This window comes from Onychostoma macrolepis, chromosome 14 (genome assembly GCF_012432095.1).
Source record: "Onychostoma macrolepis isolate SWU-2019 chromosome 14, ASM1243209v1, whole genome shotgun sequence".
Taxonomy (NCBI): domain Eukaryota; kingdom Metazoa; phylum Chordata; class Actinopteri; order Cypriniformes; family Cyprinidae; genus Onychostoma; species Onychostoma macrolepis.
In genome coordinates this window covers 4179430-4205871 of record NC_081168.1, presented here as the reverse complement: position 1 = coordinate 4205871, position 26442 = coordinate 4179430, and the positions used below count along the sequence as shown (strand labels likewise).

Here is a 26442-nt window from a genome sequence, read left to right as displayed (position 1 = left end):
CTGAAAAAGATCAACCATATTAACCACTTCCACATTACAAAACCTTTCTGATTGTAGCAATGAGCCCATCTAATTGTGCACTTCCTACAACTGGAAAGAAAAGGCTTGGATGTTGTTGTTGTTTTTGTTGGAGTTTCTCCGTTCAGTTTCATTCCCATTGTTCCTATTACGTAGGACGCACATCGTTTTAAACATTCTTTTGCCTGCCAGCCGTGAGTAATTGAACAGGCGCGAGTGGGAAATTCTGCAGGAATGCTTGCGTCCCAGGGTTCAACATCAAATGTTGCAAATTCTGACATCAGAGCCAGGTCAAAGGTCAACTTCGTTTAAAAAAACACCTCAGGTTTGGCATAACCAATGATGTCTGCAGGGCTCGAGCAGTTCTCAAGGAATGTGAGCTTGTAGAATTACAAACAAATCATTCTGCAAGGCAACATCTGGCCATAGTTTCCCCATGTGTTTGTTTGCTAAAACTGAAGGACAAGAATCAAAAAGAGCGTATGCCATTCTGTGGATTAGCACACAACTTGAGCCGAGCCTTTCTGGCTGTCTGAAACTCACGAGGCCCAGGCCCCGACAGCGTGTGTGTCCGAGGGACCCCAGGATGTTGTTCCTGGCAGGCCCCTGTCACAACTCTCCACCTCCCGATACTCTCCCCTCTCCGCCTCCTGCCCGCCCCTGTTCGTACAAGCTAGGACAATGTGCATGTAATTAGCAGTTCTATGTGGCAGCAGCAGCAGCTGAGGTCTTGCTGCCTCATGGGCACACGCAGAGTTGGCTCTGGAGACTCGCACACAGGAAGCTTGGGCCTCTGGTTGAAGTGGCCACTGTGCAGACAGCAGGATGCTACAGAGGGAGGCTGTCTTTCCAATTATCACCCAGCAGCAGTTCGCAGAGGTGCCAGACAACAATGCAAACTGATGCCTGAGAGAAATAAGCAACTTCCCATTCGTGCTCCGTTTGCTTGTGGGAAAGAATTAAGATCCATAATGTGGGTTAACAGCCGTTGGCTGGGATACAAACGGGACAAAAGTGGAAATCTATGAGCCATAAAGTAAATTTTGCTGTGGAATTAAATGTTTGACTGTTTTTCTCAGTTCTGTGTTAGCTAAAGGGAGGAAATTTCCACCCAGGAAGATGAGAAATCCTTCCCTGCTCTTCTCAGTTACAAAGCTACAGAGCAGAACGACAATGTAAAATGCATACAAACTGACAAAGAAAGGGAATATATGGAGTGAGGGAAAATCTATATGAGGCAAACCAACCCCCTTCCCCCTCACGGCAAACGGATAGGCTGAGAGATTTACGTAATTGCTGAAAAGTTTGGATTTCTTTTTATGTTCAAGTGTTCCATTTAAAAGCAGTCTCATGTCTCATGGTATGCTAATGGCTTTTTTCCTCAGACAGGTCTTTGGCTAGCCCTTTCCTTTTCCTTCCCTGCCAGAAGTGCTGGTCTACACCATCCATGCCAAGATTTTCCATAATCTGGCCACTCGCTTTCCATTGGGTGCAATACATAAAATGGAAAGGTCAGTTTAATGTCAACTGTCCGGCCTTAACTCACAAAACTTGTATCACTTTACAAATAAGATCCTTTGTTTTGACATTTATAGTGCATATTTCATTGCTATGTGTAGTTCAATGAAACCGTAGGTCAATTCAATTTGATGACTAACCTTTTAACTTATTTCAGCTTTTTTCAGAACAGCCAAGTTATGATTAAAAGATAAGTCACAATTTATTTTCTTGTTCAATTTGTCTTATTTGTAATGTCATGTGCTCGGTTTTTAAACACATTATGACTGTGTATGTTTTTCTGAAAATGTTCTGCCTGAGGGCAGCTGTTATTTTTCTCAGCCTCTCAACGCGCACAAGCATCCTGTCTGCAGTCCAGCTCCTTGAGAATTACAAAGAAAATGACACTCTTCCTTAATAAAGACATATATTTGAGTGCGTAAGACAGAAATGCTTCTGCTGCTGTACAGCCCGATCGTGCTTAAGTGTGCAACATGGCTGTTTGAGGGTCACTCCGTGGGTAAGAGTTTTTCACATGAAAGTCTGACCTTTGAGAAGCTGATAGACAGCTCAGACACATGTAGAGTATTGCTCTCCCTATCACGCTCATTCTCCACAGCGTTCCACAGGTGGAAGCTCTCTGGACATTCCTCACTCCTGACGTGAACAAGTGAATAGAATAAAGCAGTCTGTAAATCTGGCACATCACACTTATTGACACAAATCACAGATTTATGGACTCGCGGCCATGTGTGTGTGCATTAAAGGAAGTGTAAAGCACATGTTTTGCAGCTTAACTTCACGCACATACCTGCAGTCTTCAGCAGACGCTTAATGCACCTCACTTTGCTTTCGGAAGGAATAATGGAAGTAAATGAATCTGGCATATGGGCGTTGATTCAATTGATTCAGTGTGTTGAACTAAGATTCTATGCTACTCGTTTAGGGTCTGAACACAGCATTAAAATGTTTAAATTATTGAGTGATTCTTTAACCTATCTAGACATCTGTAGTCTTTTACTGACTGGAGTGAACACTTTCTGTGAAGCACTTACTTTTAATCTATTATTAAAAGTAAATTGCTCTGACAAACTTTTTAATGTCGTTAACTTAACTTTTTTTTCATGCATATAAGGCCTGCAACCTGCATATTTCAGGTGAATATGCAAAGACAGTGTCTGGAATGAATAACAAAATTAAAAAATCTCCATAACCATTGTAAACTTCTCAATATGGTGAAACCGGTGGTTTCTCAAAGTGAGGAAGGAATTTGAGTTTAGATGTAGTTTCTCACCAGACGGGGGCACTACGACAGCAAAATGTGGACCAAAAATCATGAGAAAAGAAAGAATCATGTGAAACTATTTCAAGAGTGATGGGACTCAAATTATCTGCACAAAAATATTTTGAATATATCTGAATCACTGCATGATATAGTTAAATAGAATTGCCTTCATAAGTCTCCATATATAGTGCATAATACAACTAAACTTTTAGTAATAACTGTACTTTCTCAGTTAAAACAGTCATTTATTGGTTGTGTATTTATTAATTTAATTTATTATATATTTATTTAGCATATATATTCTAAATAAATATATAATAAAATAAATATATATATTCTTAAATAATCCCTTCTGTAATCTCTGTAATCATATCAGTCTTGTTTTATTGCGATTTTTATCTTTGTGATTTATAAAAACGTAGATGACACAAGTGCCTTTTCTTTTCGCACGGCGCTTTCTAATTCATAACTTCGTGTTCGTCCCTCAAAGTTACCGAGCGTTTAGAGCGGGCTGAGTTATTTGAAGCTGTCCCAACAACTTCTCGAGTCGAGACCCCAAATATCCCTGAATGACATCACGCAGATTAGCCAGTAGGAGTGTGGAGCGCAGAGTTTGGGGGCTGGAAATCCAATAGGTACGAGCTCCGCTGAAGTTTCTCAATCACTATCAATGAGGATTTGCATGCTGGACCCAAAAAAAGCGCAATTGGTGAAGAATGAGAACAAATCGTTTTGGACATTTTGAATGATTTTGCAGACTTTTCAAAGGGCTTTTTTCCCCCCTAGTTCGCGATGTGCTTTTCTAACTTTTGTTGCGCATCTGTATGTTTCAGTGGTGTGGAGAGACAGATGCAACTTCGCGTTTGAATGAGCAAAGCTTTTTCTGATGCATTTCGAGAAGTTTTCAAAGTTGGAAGTATTTTATGCTGGTATTATAGCTCATCTTTAAGTTTTTTTTCACCCCTTGTGCTACCTGTATTTTTTTTTTTTTTTTTGCGCGCGCGGGATTTAATTGGCTGTGGACAAGACGCGGATACATTTTTGTTTTTCATATAGGCTACGCATTAATTTATTTAGTTGTTTTTGCATATTTTTTTCTTTCTTTTGTTATTGGGCTGCTATCAGCCTCAGAGGATTTATGATGCGGTGGGTGAAGTATTGGGGGACAGTGGCTGTGCTGTGCGGGCTGCTGTGCTCTGCTGTGAATGGATGCCCGCATAAGTGCAGTTGTTCGGGCTCACATGTGGATTGTCAGGGTCAAGGCTTCAGGACGGTGCCCAGGGGAATCCCGAGGAATGCCGAGAGACTGTAAGTACGCCTATTATCGCGTTATTTGAATACCGATAATGTAATGACAGCAGCGCGTATCTCTGTTCAGACTGGCATCGTCGCGATTTCATGCATTGTGAGCGGGAGATGCAATGAAAGTTTTTTTTTCTTCGTTTTACAGCTGTTGTTGGCTTGTAACATATACAGTAGTGTCCATGTTGCAAGTATTGAATGGTATTAAACACTGAAATATTTAAATAAAAAGAAAAAAAAAAGTTGATTTGAAGATAAACCTATTTTGGATACCAGTGAAGCTGCATGCCTTTTACTAAAAGGAATAAAAAATAAGTAAAAAAGCGCAGTTGCAAGGATAAAGGTTTCAATATGTATTTATCTACCTAATAAACAAGCAACTGTGCTGAAAATAGAATGCTAATTTATTTTACTTGCAATTATGCTTTAATATCTACAATTTTATAATAAGAATGAATCCATCACAGTGGTGCTCTGGGTTTCCCATTGGTCAATAATATGATTACATATACTGTAAATATTTGAGAGAGAGCAGATTTAATAATGCAGCAATAATACGCTCTTTAAAAGACATCATCTCTCAGATCTCTCTCAAATTGGAATGAATCAGCTTTGGTCTTGTAGCATGTAAAAAATGTTCAGATGAAATCAAGACAGTCTGAATCCCATTTATAGTTGCACAACTCGCTTCACATCAGTAACTCAACAGATCATTAAGTGAATGCAGGTCACAAATGTTACCACTGGGATTAAATGGGCTTTAATACAGTAATAGTATTTTGTGTAATATGGACTATTGTGAAACATTACTAATAAGATGTGTTAAGTTGATAGAAGAAAATTGCATGTTACCGTGGCTCAGTTGATCAGGTTTCCTCTTTAAACAGTGTTATTGCAGTTGTTAAAGCAGGTCAGTTTTCGTCTTGAGGTGAAATACAGATTTAAAGCATAGGTTCAGTTTTTAACAAAATATTTATGTTAATATCAGTATGGGATATACTCAGTGTCATGTTTTTCTGTAGAGGATATAAATCAATTTAAGTACAGCAAGTTTTAAGTTTTTTTTTGTTTAAACTTACATCAATTCTATGTAGCCTGTTATAAACTGTCTAATGCACGAGGAGTTTCAGTGCAGAGTTTTGTATTGAGAGTTTGAAAAGTTTGGACTTGAGTAAAATCACATTTCATTGATTATATCCAGAATGTTGTAAATGAGGCTTGAGATATTACCTTCTTTTCATATGTGTCCACATCTGAATGCTGAACAGTGTTGCAGCTGATTCTTTCATCCAGTATAATGAGTTTACACAAACATTAACATGATTAATGGACATATGGTGTGAGTGTGTGTATGTACCTTGGCTGTATTCGTTGGGGAAGTTGGGGAACCACAAGTCCGTTGAGGGGCGCAGTGCAGCTGAAGACCGACTCTCTTATGTGTTTAGATTACTTCTAACCACTGGTGAATTTCACTGTGAAAATATCCTTAATTTCCTTGTTTCCACCTGCGGCACTTCTGTCGTGATAAGCCATGACAGTTCATTAAGCATCACAACCATCTGGTATAATATAATATTTTTTTTAGGGGATCTGATAGGAAAGGCTTCCAGTCTGTTCAGTGGCCAGAGGTCTGGTTGAACTGTCCAACCTTTAACCCCTAAAGGGCTTTTCAGTGGAATTTTTCATGTGGAGAGTAAAATAAATAAGGGTCATGACCCTCGGTATATTGGATTTGTTTTCAAATATACCGTCTGGTTGAGTCTTGCTTAAACTAGAGACAGCTGCAAGTCTTTCATTTTGTTAATGACTTTGCATATTCTTATACCCAATTTTATTCATCGAAAACCAAGCAATTCATCCAATGTTTTGCACCGAGCTTCTGCATCTGCAAAGTAGCAGCTTCAAGACCGCTCAGAGGTCCAGAGGCACCCGTCTCCACGTCTCCTGGGTACGATTAACACGCCACCAGGTTTCCCAGAGCACCCTGGAGTGTTGATTTAACTGTAATGACTGCACCTCTGCCCTAAGCAAGGCCTAGTTACCCACAATTCCAGAGTTCAGGCACATTTCCCTCTAATAAATGTGCATTTATTTGAAAGGCTTTTCTTTCTTTGACAGCTCATATGATTTTGCGCTCATTAGTAGCTCCTGTCGCAACTGTAATATCCCCTTTCAGTCACTCACACACGCTCTTTCATCTCCCTCGCTCTAATTTGCACCAGTTACGCACACACTTTGTAGCATTTAATAGCAAATTCTCTCCGCCGGAGTCTTAGGCCCTCTCGCAGTTAACACTTCAGGAACAATGTGGCACTTTGTGGCTGGCGTAGCGTGTTTGGTCTGCCGGATCAGCAGAGAGAATGGCAGCATTCCCTTCCTCTCATCACACTCTGGGTGTCTTAATGAAGTTTCGGTGTGAAACCGCCAACTCCTGCTTTCCCAACTGGAAGCTCCACCCTCGATTGCATATCCGTTTGTCAGCGTTTGCTCACGCCTCATGTCAGTTTTTTATTATCGCAAAGAGTCAGTCAGCGGGATAGTGTGTGTGTTTGTTGTGTTGGTGTTGGAGCGAATCAGGAGGTGGGTTTGTGGTCTCCGGTGCCCTGCTGACCTCAGTGGGCATATGAGGAGCATATGTGAAGTCTCTCGCTCGGTGAGCGTCCGCACACTGCAGTCTGCCAGACAGCTGCTGGCACTGCTTGTGGGCAAAGACTTCGGGGAAAGCTTCACCACCCAACTTTAGAAAAAAAAAAAGTTTTCGTGCACGGAAAATATTTAATGTGCCTCATTTTAGGCAGTACATCAAAGCTTAGCGCTGTCTTTGGTGAGTCTGGGAGCCAGCAGGTCTCTCGTCACAAAAGTTTCGAAGAGGTCACTCCGAATGTCAGGGACCCAGAAGTCTGTGAATCTTCCAAGCTTGTGTCGTACTTTAATGGAAGGCTGGATTCGATAATGCGCACGCCTCTGGGCCGTTTCAGGTTTACGAGGGCTCTTGTTTTGCGGGCTTTGTCACCAGAGCAACACATCAAGGGCTTCGTTATTCTCATCAGTACGTCTTATTAGTTGTGGCTGTGTGTAGCTAGAAGTGACAGTGTTTATCCTAAGCTAACAAATATGAATAGAACCGTGTGTGGTTTTATGATTTCGTTACTGTGATGTAAGGATCACGGACTCAAACACTCGGTTGCAGCTAGCAACCAGTAAACAAAAGAATCAAACCAGAGTTTATGAATGATTAGATGAGGGTTTTTCTAGGCTTTCAGTAGGCAGAAAGAAAGAGGGCTCTAATGAAGTGTTGGGGAGTATAGAAGTAGTTCATTTTTTTCAGACGTCACACTTAGTGATGTAGTGTGACAAAACACTTCAGTACATCAGCCATGAGAAAATGTGCTCTCTGACTGTTCTTTTTTGTGATGTTTGATTCGTTCAGTGAATCATTTTGCTTAGATGGTTCATGTAAGTGTTTAAAAATGATTCACTGATTCATTTGAGTCACTACACAACATTTTACGCCCCATTTAGTTAAATGCTGACGTTTGTTGTGTACCCATGTATATAATTTATGATTCTTCGAGTTCACTGCTTTTATTCAGGTTAAATGTACGTTTAACTGAAATATTTGAAAAAGATAGCATCTTCTCACATATTCAGAGTTGTTTGCTACATAATGTAGCTAACTAACTTTTCAAATAGTAGCTTGACGACAAGTTTAGCCTAGGAGGTAATGACTTCAAAGTAATCGCTCCCCTGCTTAACATCAGTTACTTACGATACAAGAAAAAACAATCTTTTTTGGAGAAGTTTATACAGGAAACTTAGTGGAATCAGAGAGCCACAAAGCCAAATAAATAAACCCATGGTGGCCTGGTACAGAGGCTGTTGTTCGATATGGTCAGCCGGGACACTCATTTTTGACCGTTCTTCCCGGTAATGACATCTGCTGGAAGTTGGTGGGAGGGTATCCTTGGTTACCCCTGGAGTCCAAGATGAGACTTGTGTTATTGATGAGCCTTTTGTAGCCTGCCTGTCATATTGACTTTCACACAGACGTGTTGAAGATGCCCTTGTCACCTCTCAGCCAAGCGTTACTCTAGTAATTTAAGAAGTCATATACTGTGCAAGAACACCAGGCCGTCTGCGCTATTAGCTGTCAGGGTTTGAAAATAAACCATCCAGGGGGTAAACGCTCAAAAAAGTAAATATGAAATAATTCATTTTTGTCTGCTCTGCTTAGTGTGAAGTGAGAGTCCTTCGCATCCAGACATGGCCGTAATGAAAATATTTACTAAATGAAACTCTCCCTGAGATGGAAACTGCCAACATTGCTCATAAACAATGAAGAGGAACTCAATGGCTGCGTCATTTTCACTGCCTTCATTGTGAAACTCCCAGTGATGAGTTGGCCTTTATCCCTATGCAAACTCCAATCCAATCTGTTCTAACAGTAAAACCAGATGATTTTATGTTTTTATCACAAATGGCATTTACCAAAGAAAATAAACAATCATCACCAGCCATGCCAGGTAATCAGAAATAGAAGATTGCATTTTTGTGGTTTTGGCTATTAACATGACGGCAAAACAAAGTTTTGTATGGAACCCTGTGACGATTTCAAGGAATATGGTATTGTTAAGAGCTTTTGAGGTGGTGGTAATATGTTGGGAGGTACACCTCAGGAATTCTGGGACAGGACTGCTTGTGTCCAGAGATGTGTGGTAGCCACATGGCTGCTGGCTGCATGGCTCATGGGAGATGAAAGAGCGGTAATAAACCCCACTATTTGATCTCGCACAAGTGCAAATGAACAAGCGTTCCGGCAGCGAACTTCCAGAAAACAGAAAAGGAAAGAGCTCTGTTATGGGAGAGCGAGGAGGACGCAATGAGGCATCTATCCGTGTGTAATGCACAAAATAATTGCACCTTGTTCGCATTAAAGTTATTAAAATATCCCTATCTGTGTCTTGCGTTTAGCATCTGCCTTATTATTTTCAGTGGCATACGGATGCCTCTGTGAATTACCTCAGTGAAGGAGAAATGATAATTAATGCAGACATTTAATGAAGAGATAATAGGTGGCAGAAATGACATTGACAGTTATGACAGCGAACTTGTTCATTTAAATGCACAGGACAAGCATAATCTCATGTATCTGCGCTTATCTCAAAGGCGTTTAGTTGTGATTAATCAGTTGACATGAGAACAAAATTAGTTCTTATTGCTGTATGTTCTGATAATAACCTGCACATCTTATAAGGAGAATATTAATGTGTTGGTATTGTTGGACACACGTAATAAAAAACAGCCTTCTAAGGCGTCCAAACCCAAGGAAGAACTCATTTAAGATTCCAAACAGCGATGAGAAGCTTTCAAGAGGAAATGGAGCATACCTATCAGCTTTTGAGGACTAGACTAGCGTGGCTTTGAGGAAAATAACAGAAGATTATGACAGGAAGCGCACTGAGAGGCAGGGTATCGTATGGGAACAGAAAAAGCAGCTCTTTTGTTTTCATGCACATTTTTCTCGAGGTCTTAGGGCACTTCAGTCGCCTGCCGTGTTGCAATTGCGGCACGACACAGTCAAAATAACCTCCAGCCAAAATCGCAGAGATTCTTCTCTTTGTCCGGTGCCATCCTGAGAATTTTACCAGAGTGTTCTGCCGGCTTATGACCTGGATGAGTCGGGCTGAGCGGTCTAACGGCGTGCATGGGTGGGGTGGACCCCAGAGGTGGTGCATTGTTAGTGTGGAACACCTGCCGTTTGAATGGGCACCTTATCCCCTCAACAAATTAAAACAAACAATAGCCAGTAGGGGGCTGCCATATCTGTGAACTCCACCTTGTCAGTGTGACCGGAGGTTTGATTGAGTTTCTAGAGGAAGCAGGACTTAGTTAGCTCCCTGGGCTGTTAACACATACTGTAAAAAACTGACACGGTGAGGATTGAAGTGAAGGATAGTGAGAGAGAGGGGAGGAAATGTGTGGTGTTATTAGTGGGATTACATTGCAAGCAGGTGAGAGGATACGAGACGAGAAAACTACAGAAGAGGGAACTACTGGGAGATTAGGGCATGTAAAAACGGAAAGAGAGTGACGTGGAGAGACTGGGAGAGTGAGAATTTGTGGGAACGCTGTGTGTATATATAGAATTGTGGAGAAGTTAAAAGATCAAGGGAACATGATGCATTAAGATTTTTGAGTTCAATGCAGGAGAAACTTTGTACTGGTTATTTTTTAATGCAATTACAAGTAATGGGAACTGAAACTTTGAAGCTTCATAAAGGCTGTTGACTGCTTTAATTAAACCAGTGAGACTTCATCAGAACCAACCAGTACTAATAGCTGTATATGCAATTAAATCTCAACTCTTAAAACACACTGCCATAGTCTCTTATGCTCACCAAAGCTGCATTTATTGATTACAAAACACAGAAAAACTAATATTATGAAATATTTTTACAATTTAAAATACATTTTTATTTAAATATGTTTTAAAATGTAATTTATTCATGTGATGCAAAGCTGAATTTTCTTCAGTCTTCAGTGTCACATGATCCTTCAGAAATCATTCTAATATGCTGATTTGCTGCTTGAGAAATTTTTTAATTTGACTGAGAACAGTTGAAAACAGTTGTTCTACTTAATATGTTTGTGGAAACCATACATCCTTTTCAGGATTTTATGAATAAAAAATTCAAACAAACAGTTTTTATTTGAAATATGAATCTTTTTATAACATTTAAAATTGTGTTTACTGTGACTTTTGATCAATTTAATGCATCCTTGCCTAAAAACAAAAAAAAAACCCCCCCAAAAAACTGAACTATGGAACAATAGTGTACCTCAATAAAGATGATGATCAACAAACCCTTTTAAGTGAAATAAGCTCTTTACATTACCACACAACCAATAAGTGACAATAAAAACAATAACAAAAACAACACCGTAAATGAAGTCAGCAAAAAGTAAAGCAATTATAACAGTAATCTCTTAATTTATTCATGCTGCAGTGCATGGTGGGAGCTCTTAAACTCTTAACATGCTTCATCAGCAGTTGTTCAGACAACTCTAGGCCAGTTGGGACAACATTTTTGGGAATATTTTTGTTTAACATTTTTGTCGATTCAGGTAATTCACATTTTCTTTATCTGTATGCCAAAAGGTGGGTGTGAGAGATACTGGCATGGTTGGTTTTCATAGCAGGTAATAGCTGCGTCTCAAAACCAAGTGGGCTACCTACATAGACATCATCATCTTTCTACATGCAAAAATGCTGCCTAGGTTTTGAAACACAGCCGACGTCTGGGAGAGGATCATGTTATGGGATCCAGGGTCTGTAAATGGCCTGTCCCCTGTAATATGTTTCCTATATGGCTCATATTAGTCTGCTTGATGTGCGTTTTGTGGTTCTGGGGAAATCTTTTGAAATCCAATATGCCTTTAAATCAGATTTATAAATGTTTATGTATATTATGAGAAACACACTGAGACGGCCTGATGTTAGTGCGTAAGTGTATGCGTGTGTCATTATATGTCACTGTATATTTCTCAACGTTAATCTTTTCAGTGTGGCGGAGCTCCAGTAAACAGCGCCCACAGAGGAAGTCCATAGGCATGTATACTCATTTCGGTGAATGTATACAATTTGAGACACGCTTGAAACAACTGATAAAACAGTCTGGGAAAAGGATAAAGTATTGACTAGAGTGGAAAAATACTTAGTTTGGTAATATATAATTCATTCAGATGCAAGAGGAGACGTTTTCCAAACACAAATGTTTCCATGCAGTCTGTCTTTCTCAAGCAGTTTATTCCCATTTTCTCATTCGCTTTGCTTACATATAGTGCAAAATATCATCCCTCAGACATTTTTTGAGGCTTTAGCTGTCTTGTTTTTGTATGGAAAAGAAAAGAAACATACCAAAGACTTTAACAAAGACTTTAGAAATACCAAGACTCATCGTTTTGCTATGAATGGGAGAAAGTGCAACACGCACTATGGCGGATTAGTCCTGCCTTCTAAATAAAAGAGCCAATGTTGTTACTTTAACTCCAGTTGCAATGTGAAAAATGTTGCTGCAGTTGGTTATACCAATTTATAATGTGTTGAGATAACTTAAATCTTAACTAAATTAAAGTTAACGTACCCCCAGTTTCACAGACCAGGCTTAAGCCTAGTCCCAGACTAAAGTGTAAGTCTCAGCTGTTTTAACTGAAAGAAACTTGCAGTGCCTTTGTTTTGTCTCAAGATGCACACCAGTAATGTTTTTTTCTAAGGCATGTTAATAAAAATTACTTACATTTCCTAATTGTTCCTAATTGAACAATGGCCTGATCCTGGTTTAGTCTAAGCCCTGTCTGTGAAACTGGGCCTAAATGTATCATTTTAAATTAAGCATGAAACAACACATTATTACTTATTTTAATGTTGAATTAATGTTGAATTAAACTAATCGCAGCAACTTTTCTATTTATTTTTTTTTTACAGTGTAGAAACCAAGTGTGTCGTACACATTTTGAAAAGTGAAGTCAAAAAATTTTGATTGCCATCTGGTGGCTGGCTGTAGTATACTCAAGGTCATAAATCCCCCCTCTTCATGTAAACGAATGGGACGTAAGCCGAACTAAAAAAATCTAATTACGATACATTTTAAAGAAATCTTTCCACTACTGCGCAGACCAAATGAATCACTACTGCGATGACTGGCTCTAAAGGAATCACTAATGCACTGACTCGGGCTGTAAATGAATCACTACTGCAGTGACTCGGACTCTAAATGAATCACTACTTCGATGACTCGGGCTGTAAATGAATCACTACTGCAGTGACTCGGGCTCCAAATGAATCACTATTGCGCCAACTTGGGCTCTAATTGAATCACTACTGCACTGACTCGGGCTCCAAACGAATCACTACCGTGCAGTTTCGGGCTCCAAATGACGTTACTGGCACAAGATGATAGTGGCCATACTGGGATGTTTTGGCTTTACGTTTCTATAGTGGAGGGAAGTGGAGAGATGCATCGTAAATCTTTTTTTACAGTCTACGATTGAAGCAGTTAGTTATGTGCTTAGGACTGCGCAAGCGCATTGGCCAGACCAGCCTGAAATATAAGCTTTTTTTAACACTATTTAAACATAGGAAAAAACATTTATGTAGTGCTGGGCGGTATGACCAAAAATTTATATCAAAATTTCAAAATTATACCGGTTTCACGGGATATGACGTTTTTTTTTTCCATGCATGACCGGGTGTTAACCACATTTTTACTGATTGAGGGAGGAAAAACTGCAGTAGGTTGACTAATAGTAACAAACTAAAAAATAAACAAAAAAAAAAGTGCATAATATTAACAGACGAACTATGCTCATATTTATAATCCCAAACAGTCAGTTAGCGGCAAGTGCTTGGAAACGCTGTTTTGTATTCATTTATTGATGAATCTGCTGCGGTACGACTGCTAAATGTGGTGCTTCTCAGCCGCTCGCTGCACAGAACAGACGCCGAGAGAGGTGACACTGCGCCGGGAGTCAGATCTCGCGCTCGCGGGGCAGTACTGGCGACATCTTCCAACTGAACCATAGCTAAGGTTTATCCAGAAATGTCGCTAGGTTTGTCAGTTTGTATATTCTATGGAAAAAAGCAGCTAAAAGGGTCTGAAAGTTGCTAAATATAGTGCTAAAGTCGCGCTCGTGCGTGTGAGACGCGAGAGCTGATGGCAGCGGGCGCTGGATGAGTTCTTCTGTGTCATCATCACGTTCTACTAGTTCTACAGCTTCAGAACTCTCACGCTTAGTAACACACACAGCTGTGTCCTTGCCACAATGCAACAGTGAAAAGAGACCCCTCTCAAACAGTGTCGTGTTCCGAACGTTATTTAAATAACACCGGTATTGCGGTATTTTAAAAATTCATATCATAAGAAAAATAAACACCGGTATTTGGTATGAACCGGTATACCGCCCAGCACTACATTTATGGCACAATTCACGTCAAATTTTGTTCCTGGTTTGAAATATGGTATTCAAATGTGAGTGCAGCTAGCAGTTTTTGAGTTTTCAGGATTTCCCCATTCAAGTAGATCGGACTCAGTGTTGCATGCCCGAAATAACTGCCTGGAGGCGTTGCAAATTATGGCTGTTGAGTAAACAGACTTTCCTTGAAAGGGACTTTGACCCAGTTAAACATATTAAGAAAAGAATTGCATTGTATAGAGTTATTGTACATGCAGAACAGAAAAGGGCAGGTGTACGCTGACGTGACCCCGAGCCGTGCACGAGAGCGTGTGTATGGGAACATTTAGAGTGGAGGCAGCTCAATAGCAGCGTGCTGAATGGGAGTCGCCTCCAGCACAGTGAATGCGAGGCAAGGTCGGCTTCTCAGACTCCGTATTCCACAGCATGGCACTAATGCTCCCTGGCAGACGCCAGCTTTGAACAGCGTTGCCCCGCGGGCATCTGGTGCGAGTCGGGGCCGTCGAGGCACTGCCAGGGAGCCTCTGTATTTAAATTCTCTGTTTACTGACTCTGCTGTGAGCTGAGATTTGAAAAATCATGTTTGAAAGCATAAGTGAAATGAAAAGCTTTTAACTTTTCTCTCAATCCCTCTCCCTTTTTTTTCTTTCCAGGGATCTGGACCGGAATAACATCACCCGGATCACCAAAGTGGACTTCTCTGGCCTCAAGAACCTGCGCGTGCTGTAAGATGTCACTCTGTATCTCTCGCTCTTACAGTTAATCCTTCCTTTAACTCCCAAGTTCCCCTCCTCTTCCGTGTTGTCTTTACAGTCAAAGCCATCAAAGGGTTCGAGGCTGAAAGCTGGGAGGATTACGGCACAAGTCATAATAAAACAAACTGACATTTAAGCTGAGTAAATCCGACACATTTAACATGACCCTGTGACTGAACCTCGCATGAAGTCATTGCCTTAGATGCAGTCAATCTTCAAGCTTGTTCTTAAGTTTGAAGAATATGTAACAATATATTCCATTCTAGAAACTTGAAACTTTAGAATAAGTAAATAACGGACGGTTGCTCGGAGAGGCGAAGGGCAGCAGTGATCTCCTCTGGAGAAAGTGTTCTTTCAGCTTAATAACTGTAATCATGCATTTCTCCGTGCTGTTTTCTTCCTGAACGAGAGCCCGTAAAGAGAGTGGAATGGAGATAAAAATAAACAAGTGAAAAAAGAGGAGTAAAATAAACGCCCAAGAGAGCAGTCGTGAGCAGAGGCAGTGGCTGGCGGGCAGCACCGAGGCAGTTTAAGGTGGTTTATGATTAATGGTCATGGCATGCACCAAAAGCAGCCTCTCCCTGGGCCCTGCGAACAGCCTCGGCACCCTCTTATCTCTCTGGAAGGCTTGCGCTGTGATCCCCTCCGTCATGATTTTTCCCATGCTAAAAGAAGTGAGAAGTGTAAGCTGCACTGCGTTTTATTATTTTTTAAATAATAACGTTAATAATTAATATTATTAATAATTAATCATTTATTATTTTTAAATGTAGGTTTTTGGGGAGTCACATCATAAAACATTTTTCAACCTGAACTTACCTTGCTTCGTCATAACAGACAAATAATCTTACATTAAGGAATTTTTAATGACTTTAAGATGCGGTTATCAGGTTCTGCAGGGTTTCGCTCTATGAAATCACTTCATTTTTTTTTTCTGCATGCATCTACATGTTGGTTGCACCACATGACTTTGAAATGCACAACAATTATTCAAACTATTATTATCATTATTATTAGTAGTAGTAGTAGTATTAATATTATCATTATTATATTTTGTGGAGATATTTTTCCTAAGAAATATACGATAATTACTTGGGACAAAAGATTTGAATAGTCTTGGAACAAAGATCTTTCCCACCCAAAAGTCCTCAGAGAAGTGGATCAATCAATCAATCAATCAATTAAATAAATGAATATCAGAATTATTCATTCATAAATATTAAAACATGTTTGGAGAGTCGCACCACATGACATTTTATAACCTGAATTAACCTTGCCTTGTCATAACTTGTCATAACAAAAAATTTATTAGATTTTTTAAAAAGCTTTTTAATGACTTTGACTCACAATTATGAGGGTTTTCCCCCCCTAGCATGTGTCTGCATTTTGGTTGCACCAAGTGACTTTTGATTGACAAATATTTTTTAAACATTCATAGGCACTGAGCAGTTTTGTTAATAATAATAATAATAATAATAATTTTTTTATTATTAGTAGTATTATTATATTTTTTGTTTCCTAATACATAAACAACAATTAGATATTAAAAATAAAGATTGACCTTACTTTGGGACATAAAACTTTCTCATTCAAAAGTCCTCTGGGAAGTGCCGTCTGTACTGACCTGGGACCTTCCTATAAATCAGCACTTGGTTAATGCTTAAGGCAAGAATAACAAAGACTGTTCCAGCAATACCATGTGTGTTGCCTCACCTTTTCATCAATTGAGAGGTCTTCTGCTCTCCTTGTCAGCCCCTGTGAAAGCATAGGTGTTTGCCTGTGTCCCATATGTTTCCATGCAAAACTTCAAAACATTTCTATGAAGACGAGAAAGACAAAGAACAGAAAGAGGGAGAAATGCTGAAAAATGAAGAAAAAGAACTGTTATTATTCTTCAGCACACACCAAAACCCATCTGGTCGGGATCGAAAGGGATTACGTTTAATGCGAATACATAAACCACGGAGGGGTTGATCCCCCATTTGTAAGAATGAGCCAGATAGTTACTCAGGCTCAGATTTATGTTAGATGCATACTCTATGATATGTTTGTTATCAGCGAAGAATGCAATTATTATGAGCAAATCAATTTAGGCTCGCCCTGTGGGATGGCTTGTGTTTTTGGTCTGCCATGCTGGATTGTGCCTTAAAGCTGCGGCATTCATAAAAAAGCCTTTGGCTTAGCCAAGTGTCTCATCTCTTCCTGACAGAACGATATGACAAAACATGGATTATGGCTGTAAAAACAGTTGCGTGTCTAAACATTTGCTTTAAAAACATCATTCATAACCCCAGAAAGCGGAAGTCCACTTTACAGGCACTTTTCTTCAGAACTGTCTCTCTTTTTGGAGGATTGCTTGTATTATCCGGTGCCGAATGTAATTTAGTGGCTGTGTGCGTCCTATGCGTGTCACTGCGCGTTCGCCCTGATTCAAAGAGACTCAAATATAAACAAGAAATAGCCATGGAGATGTGCTGTCTCTGTAATGCATCTGGAAAATTTTAAGGGCCCTGAAATATGACAGAGTCTTCAGAATAGAGGAGAGCTCTGAAAATAACCTCCGGTACATCGTCACAAGCATGCTGGACACGAACGAGGGTCTGCTGAGGCAACCGCACACTTCATAAAATCAGAGAGAAATCTGCTCTGGTTTTCATGAGGAAAGCCTGCATGCTTATCATTCGCTGTTGTGACAAAGCGAAGTCACGAGGTCCTCTAGTTCCCTTTCTACTGTCATTTCAATCATTCAAGAGACCTAATCAATGTCAGTTGAGGAGTTGCTTGGATAATGAAGTTCTTTTCCCCCCCCCCACAGACATCTGGAGAACAATCAAATAAGTGTGATCGAAAGAGGAGCATTTCAGGATCTCAAACAGCTTGAGAGAATGTAAGTATCAAATTGAGGGACTGATTGAACTCGCATGCTGTCCTGATACATATTGCACGTTTCTCTATGTGTGTTTTGGACAAAAAGAATGTGTAGCTGTTTATGAGCACCACATTGACCTTGTCAGTTTTAATCTAAAACATCTCCACAAAAGCGAAAGGAACTTTGAAAATTTGAAGGTGACCTCCATAACTTTCGTTTCAAGTCCAGCGGGTTTACGTGCTCGTTTGCCCCCTGACATCTGGAGCGCAGCCATTTGGTCTTTTCTGGTGAGAATCTTAACACTTCCCAGTGAAATTGACCATTGGGTCAGACCAAACATGCTAGCTATTACTGCCGTTGGACAAGGTCAAAGAATGTCTGGACTGTGGTTTGCATCCTTGAGTTTGTTTATGTGTGAATGTCTCATTCCTTGTAAATATTTGCACGGTTCTGTCGGTGTTTAACAGAGTCTGTTGGAAGCTGCCGCCGCGCGTTAGTGACGAATGTTCATCAAAATCAGCAGCCGTCATGCAGAGAACCCAAGTTTGTCAGTCTGTTTACCGCCTCTGAAGAATCTGTCTCTGTGGTGGTTTTGTGGGGCTGGTTTATCTGGGTCTTAAGATCTACATTCCTCATTGTGTCACTCGTATTTGGAATTTCACAGCGTTTAACTCAATGACCCTCTCCCTCGATGGCGAGACGGCCAGTGTTGCCACTTGCATTCCCTCCATCTGACACCTGAGTGTGACTTTTTGTTGTTGTTGTAACCCAGCAGACACATAAATAGCTTGACCCCATCATGAGAGCAAGTGCTCTAATTAATGATACAGAAATAGAAAGAACAGAAATGTTTTCATGCTACTCATTGTGGCTAACATGGTGCTTAAAAATAGATTATAAACCATGGTTCAACAATCAAAGGGGTCAAATTTGAGGTAACATCAGAGCATTTGAACTGAGGTCAATAATGACAAATAAGAATGTCTACGATAAAGAAAATATTGGTCACAGTTTATTTTAAGGTCCAATTCTCACTATTAATTAACTATTAACTATTAACTATTAACTACGACTTTTGCTGCAATAAACTCCTAAATACTGCTTAGTAAGGTATTAAGTTAAATTATGTTAATGCAGAACGTGTGCTTTATAAGTGCTAATAAATAGCCAATACACTAGTAATATGCATGCTAATAAGCAACTAGTTAATAATGAGAACTGGTCCCTATACTCTTTTTTTATTAACACTTTTTTTATTTCATATAATATTTATATCTTGATTTTTTTTTTTTGTGGTGTAAAAACTTAATTTAAGAAAAGTTTACATTTAAAAACATTAATATTATGATATATTATTACCATTTAAAATAACAACTTTCTATTTGAATATATTTTAACATTTTAATAAAATATATTTTATTCCTGTGCATTTTCAGCAGCAGAGTTTAGTGTCAAATTCAGAAATTTAAGACATGCTTATTATAGAACAGGCAAGGAACTGGGTTATAAACGCTGTAGGTCCTCAAAACAAAACGCTAGTGATGTTCCTCCTCCACATACCTTTGGTTTGCTCTGTGACCCTGCATCCTATCATCAAAACCCACACTCCCGTGATAAGGGTCATCCTACCAAAGCCCACAGTCAGTCTGGCCAGGCTCATGTGAGTGATAATAGCCTTTAAAGAGCACTGCTGGAGATAACCTAGGCCATCTTCAGAGGAAGTTCATTTATTTCCCATCAGCCCCAGCACAGCTGTGACTCCTGACCCCAGGATGTAGCTATTGGCCAGTCCTGATGCTGCTGATCCTGATAACAATGGCTTGTTTCTTTAATCAGAAAGACGGATTGGTCTGTCCGTGTGTCGTTTGTGTTTGCCTTGTTGTCTCATCCATCTAGGTATTCAGATGCCTGCGTGTCACTGTGCAAGTCAAACAACCTTTCCATCATTGTTTCCCTAGTTTTCACTCTCTCTTTCTGTCTCGGATAATCTAACTACCCAAACGCATACCCACTGATTTGTGCACTGCGTAAGGTCATTCTCACGGTGTCTTACGTTTCGTTTCTTCCCTCCTGACTCTAGATGTTTTGACCGCACTAACTCTTGCCCTTCCCCTGTCCTCTCTTCCTCACAGCCGCCTGAACCGGAACCGGCTGCAGGTCCTGCCGGAGCTGCTGTTCCAATCCACACCCAAGCTGGGCCGCCTGTAAGTCATCGCTTCCCTTTGATATCCGTGCCTGGAAAAGCTTGCGGTCGAACTTCCCACTGTTTTAATTTTGATCATTGTACTGGAAAGGATCTTGCTTAAATATTTGACTTTCCCAAACGCTGTTTAAAGGACGCTGTCAGTGCAGGCATGTTCTCGGTGTTATTCCTTCAGCCCATCCAGATGTGATTCTTTTAGACGGACCGGGAATCCGGGCCAAAATGAATGTGACACGACCTTTCCCCATGCTCTTGATGGAGAGGAGAAGGTGTGCTGGAGGGAATATTTTCCTTGGATAAACGACATTCTTGTATTCTGAATATTTTCCTGCTCTGCTTTGAATCAGGGACATTTTTTGGCCTAGCAGTCGGGGGATACTTCATTTATGAATTTACAATCGCCAGTATATCTAGCGCGATCAGGTCTGGTCTGTGCCGGAGCAAAGGTTAAGCTGTACAAGTGTTTATTTGAAGCCGACTCTAGACCACCATTAAGTTCTGTGAGCAGCTTTGTGTTTCTGAAACGTTTCCATGAAGCAACAGGGATTAGATTAACTGGATCTGATATTGGCATTTGAAGCTTTTTATATAATAGTTTCCTTGGTTTGAAAGATTTCTAGACATGAGCTCGTCATTCATAAGCTACTACTATTGCATTGCACTAAAATACTGTATGACACATAGTTGGTCACAGCAGTCAGGACTGCAAATCTCATAGAACATGCTTTTCTAGCTTGATATTAATGGCATTATATAGACTACAATTTCATTTGAATCTCATTTTCAAGCCGATATGGATAACCGATAATGATAACTGATACAGATAACCCGATAATTTTCTGATAGAATTTCATAATGATAATATGAAAATATAAATAAATAAAAAATAAATAAAACGCTAAAAATCTCAAATTAATAAATGCTGCAAGTGAATGTGGGCATCACATTATAATGTACCACATGAAAAATCGATTTAAAAAAACTGGTCATTATTTGGCTGTTATAATATATATTAAAAAATAGATTGTGATTGTGCATCCTTAATTTCATGAAGACAGGGCCAGCGATAGATGCTATTTATACTAAGTGTAAATGGCAATTAGATGCTATTTGCACTATGTAAAAATAGCAGCATTTTCTTTGCAATAAGTGTAAATAGTAGATGCTGTTTATACTTAAGTGCAAAAAATGGCAGATATTTGGCCATCATTATTATAGTACATTATAAAACAGCATGTGGTAATAACACATTGAGTGTAAATTGTCATATTTCTTAAAATTACTAAATGGATGCCACCTTATATTGGGACAATAAAGCGTTCCCTACACCTACCCCTAAAACTACCCGATAAACACTTTATTATTAAATACCCGTGAGGCACTTTATTTCCATTTTTTTACATATTTCCTTCATTTTTTTTTTCTTTCCAAACTGATATGTTATGAGAAATGATCGTCGATTGTGACGAAAAATGCCGCCATGCACTTTACGCCCCACTGAATACAACACTCGTCTTTTGTAATGTTGTCTACGCCAACCAGACATTGCTGGGCGGAGCTAGTGTAAATAGCCTCTGCCAACAAGTTGGGACAAGTTGTCCATATTTATCTATTATAAATATATATTTGATACTTGTCTAGTTTTTGATATTTGTCTATTGCAGGGAGAGAATGAGCAGGCTGAGGTGGAAGTCCAAATGTTTACTATAAATGTCTCTTCTTTTCTTTTCCAATGGCAAATTTAAAGTACAGTTTATTTGTTCCATCTCATTTGAACATTTTCTAAATGTAAACCGGAGTACGCCTAATGAAGATTGTCCAGGGCGGGAGCGGTTTATGACAGGGTTTGTAACCTTGCCTTGTCAGGGTTCGTTACACTGGTTGACGTTAGTGCGATATGAACTGCCTCACCCGTAACCTTCCAATTAAAAACCTCAAGCCCGGCCAGCTGGGGAAAGCAAGCCGACCGTGTCGCACACGGGAAGGGTTAGGCGGAGCGAGGCTGGGGCCGTCTGTGGCCAGCAGGACTGGAAACACTGACAGGGGTCAGGGAAAGGTAAAGAGCACGTTTTAACGCTGAGTAAGGCCGAGAAAGGATTGGAATGAAATGGGAGCAGAGGGCGTTGTGGATGAATAATGAAGAAAAGAGAGAGGATGGTACCCTTTGGGCTACGGAAACTGAGAAAGACAGGTCTGTGGGTCGTGGGGGAAAAGCCCTGCAGAGACGTGTGCGGTAACGACTGCCGGAGGCCATTTGTGGTCAGCACTCTCTGCAGCCTGGAAAGACTGTGGTTACAGTTACAGATTTCAATGTGTGGGCTCAGAAATGCACCTCATACACTTACACACTTTATCCATGGGATGGGTCAGGCTTCTAGAAGTTCTTCCACCCTTGTCCTGTTCTTAGAAGGCTGGATCTTTCTGTCTAGCCGGTGAAACCGAATAATGAAAAGCGAATGACGAATTGGAAAGCAGTCTTGACCATGCCTGCTCCAATTTATTAACGGTGCAGCTAAACGAGCCCTTATATTAACTTCAGTTCCTGTTCGGAGAAGGGCCCCTGCGCTGGTAGTGTAGGATATTTCGGTCAGTGATACCCATGAGACCCAGCCACTCCCTGCCATTACCCCGAGCTCAGGTTGCATGTGATTGGTGCATTAAGAGGAATAGGAAAGCAGAATGCATCATCTTGTCTCATGTCCCCTTCCCCTCAGCCAATTTTAAACTTTCCCTCTTTAATCTTCTGGGTGCAATTATCCTGGCAGTTTGGTTGGCATGGAATGACCACCGGACAGCGGCGAGTTTTCTTCCTTCTGAGAGCACGTATTTGTTTGCCATCACGAAGGATGTCTTTTGTTTCTCTCGTTCTATCCATGACAAGTTTATTTTCCTTCCAAACGTTTGTTTTCTTTTGTTTATCAGAAACAAATCGCTCTCCCACACATTGAGTTTTCTCCCCTCGTGTTCTGCCCCGCTCCTGTTGGCCCGAAGCGGTGGAGTTCAGCTCGACAGATGGGCGGGGGGTCTGGCTCTCAGCCTTGCAAACACAAACCATCTCTCAGCTCCAGCCTGGATCTCAAACATGACTCCAGAAGTCTGCAGCCTCTCTGAACCCATTTAGCTCATTGGTTCCCTTAATGAGCTCTCCATAGCGTGCTTCAAAACGATTGCTGTTTTACCAAGAGTGCTGTGCTTTTAAAGTCTTGTAATGACTTCTTATGGCGCAGTTAAGCGATTGGTTAATGGCTTATTAACCCTTCACCTTGGAATATCGTTCCAAACCCGTGTGATTTTCTTTGTTTTGTTGATCACAAAAATTTGGAAGAATATGCAGGTCGTGCTTTTAAAAAGAATGTGGACTAGAGCTTGCATACCATAAAAGTCCCCAGAACAGTGGTTCAAAATGTGGTTCATACAAAAGTTGTGCTTTGTTCAGACTTGGCTAAAGTCAGCTTTGTGTGAAAAACCAATCGAAAGTTAAGTGGATATCTTTCAATCCAGTGGCCTCTTAATTGCTGAGACCCAAAATTAATTTATTGACAATTCTGACTAATTTAAACTTTTTTGCAGCCAAAATATATTTGAAATATACGTATAAATAATATAATGCTAAAGCTCAATTAAATGTATTTCTGAAGCAGAGAATATATTCATTTCAACCTTATATATTTATATAGTTTCAACCAAAATATATATTTCTAAATGTATTTCAGGGGCAAGAAAATTTAGGTTAAATACAAACGGCCTATATACTGCAATATTGCATTTTTTGGATAATTTTAAATTATGTTCCTGGCTGAACTTTATTAAAATGTGTTATGTTTAAACTTATTATAAACAACAAATCAATTTTTTTCTTCAAACGTGACATGCTGTATGTGAATGCATTTTCTTAGACTGAAATATATGGAGGGCAAAATGCTTTAAAAATATATTTCTACATTAAAATACATTTTCAAAAATATACAAAAAATGGCCAAAAATATATTAGTAGAACATATATGTACGTAAGTATTTTTTTTAACATTTTACCATTTTTTGTATATTTTGAAATCTATTTAAAAATATATTTGAAAATATATATATTTTTTGTTGTATGGGAAAGGATAAAAAGATGTCAATTAAATGTTCACAAATCACTACCTCTTTCAAGAAGTCTCATGAATGCTCATAGAGAGCTAGGGTGGATTTCCAGTCTGTTCCTCTCACATAACCATTGTATGTCTTCAGAACACTGGGAATATAGTGCATGATTCATATGAACTACTTTTACAGTGGTTTTTCATAATTTTGGAGCTTGACAGTCCCAGTCCTAATTCACTTTCATTATAATGACTGACCGGGACTGACATGAGGGTGTGTAAATAATGACAGAATGTTCATTTTTGGGTGAACTACTCCTTGAAATATTTGGATCCCGAAAAGCTATAATAAAAACAAAAAGTTGTTGCTCTGCTGCCGTATAAATGGTGATTATCAAGTAATAAGGGATAATACTTTAACTCTGTCATTCAATCGCTGTGTAAAGTGATGCAGTGTTTGTCTACCCACAATAGCTGGCTAATAATTCATCATGCCCCAAGCGCATAAACCATAGAGCTCTGGCTCAGGCCTTTCAGAAGTGGCCTACTGATTGTTTTCAGAGAAATGAACCCTCTCTGAATCCAGCCAAGCGTCTTCCAAAATAGGGCTGCACTCAGCCGGTTTCAAAAAGCTAGACAGCTTTGTGATTTACTCCAAAGACATATTTAGATAAATACAAGCTACAAAGACGTTGGAGTCCTGACAGAGAGCCAACTATACACAGAAAGCTCGAAGACTTAACTTTTTCTTTTTTTCTTGAATTGTGCTGCTTCCCAGGGTTGTGAGCTGATTGATGTACACTAAGGGACTTTGAAATTCACAGTTTGGACCTGGTGGTGGGATATGGGTGAGCTGACCCCCCAAAGGCAGATCAGTCAGAGGAAGCTAATATTCTCCTACCAGAGAAATGTTAATGACCTGCTGTGCTGTTCTTAGATGGAGGCAGTGGCATTTGCCGGTAGCTTCTTAACCTTGTCAGACTTGAGGAAACCAAGTACATGTGGGTCAGGCTGAAACCAAAGCAGACATCTGCCCGAGTCACTGCCCACGCAGCACTTTTTGTTTCCGCTGACAGAGGAATGAATAAATAAACCTGTTTACACTGTTTTGGTGAAGGAGTGAAGTAGCATAGCTTTGTTTCATAAAACTGCTACAGAGAGATTGCCAAGTATGGAAAGTGTGAAATAAACGGTTAGATGGTCAGCAAAGAGTTTTGAATATACAGTGTCGTTCAAAAGTTAGGGATCAGTACGATTTTTAAAGAGGTTTCTTATGCTCATGAAGTCTACATTTATTTGATCAAAAATACAGAAAAACAGTGTAATTTTGTGAAATATTATTGTAATTTAAAATATCAGTTTCCTTTTTTAATATGCTTTAAAATATAATTGATTCCTGTGAAGCAAAGATGAATTTCCAGCATCATTACTCCGGTCTTCAGTGTCACATGATCCTTCAGAATCATATGATGGTTTATAATGAATGCTGGAAACAGTTGAGCTGCTTAATATTTTTTGATACTTTTTTTCAGGATTCTTTGATAAATAAAAAGTACAAAAATAACAGTTTTTATTCAAAATTAAAATTTTGTGGTATACACTACTAATCAAAAGTTTGGGGTTAATTTTTTTTTTTTGTTAAGAAATTAACATTTTTATTCAGCAAGGATGTGTTAAATGGATAAAAAGTGCTAGTAAAGATTTCTATTTTTAATAAATGCTGTTCTTTTTAACTTTCAACGCTGATAATAAATCAGCATATTAGAATGCTTTCTGAAAGATCATGTGACACTGAAGACTGGAGAAATGGCTGATGAAAATTCAGCGCTGCGTCAAAGAAATCAATTATATTTTAAAGTATATTAAAATTGTAAACCAATATTAGAAATTGCAATAATATTTCACAATATTACAGTTTTTTTTTTGATCAAATAAATGCAGCCTTGATGAGCATAAGAGACTCCATTAAAAACATAAAAAATCTTACTGATTCCAAACTTTTGAATGGCAGTGTATATATTTACAGTGAAGAAAAGAAAAAAAGGTTTAACCTGCCAAAGCTGAATAGTGCCCAAATCCTGTCTAAAACCAGCCAACAGACCAGCAAACCAGCTTAGGGTGTTTATTTTCATCAGGAATGCGTTTTAAATATGCTTGCATTTACGTTTAGATCAAAAATGTGCCCAGTTGCTGACATGCAACTGTTCAAATATGAAAGCGCACAATTTCAGATCAAATGCACACCTGCCTATAAATTGCTACCAGTAAGTAAACTTTTTCTGAACTATTGAAAGATGTGAGCGTGAATATCTTCTGTATGCAGATGTTCAGGTTCAGTCAGCAGCCAGATTCTCTCCTATACCACAGTGCATAGTTTGCAGCTGTAGGCAAAATCTAAAATGCTGGCTACATATTTTATTGGACAAGAGGTTTTTATGTATGTTGTGTGCACCGAAATA

At 39.4% G+C, this 26442-nt stretch overlaps 1 protein-coding gene across 1 annotated transcript in view; it reads left to right on the top strand.

Annotated features, from left to right (window-relative positions):
- The first annotated feature begins 3436 nt into the window (after positions 1-3436).
- slit3 (slit homolog 3 (Drosophila)) overlaps positions 3437-26442 on the top strand; it is a 174755-nt gene continuing 151749 nt past the window's right edge. Inside the window, exons 1-4 of the mRNA XM_058798199.1 lie at positions 3437-4108; positions 14728-14799; positions 17645-17716; positions 19831-19902. Coding sequence (XP_058654182.1) covers positions 3939-4108; positions 14728-14799; positions 17645-17716; positions 19831-19902 — 386 coding nt within the window. The 5' untranslated portion in view covers positions 3437-3938. The remainder of the gene's footprint in view (positions 4109-14727; positions 14800-17644; positions 17717-19830; positions 19903-26442) is intronic.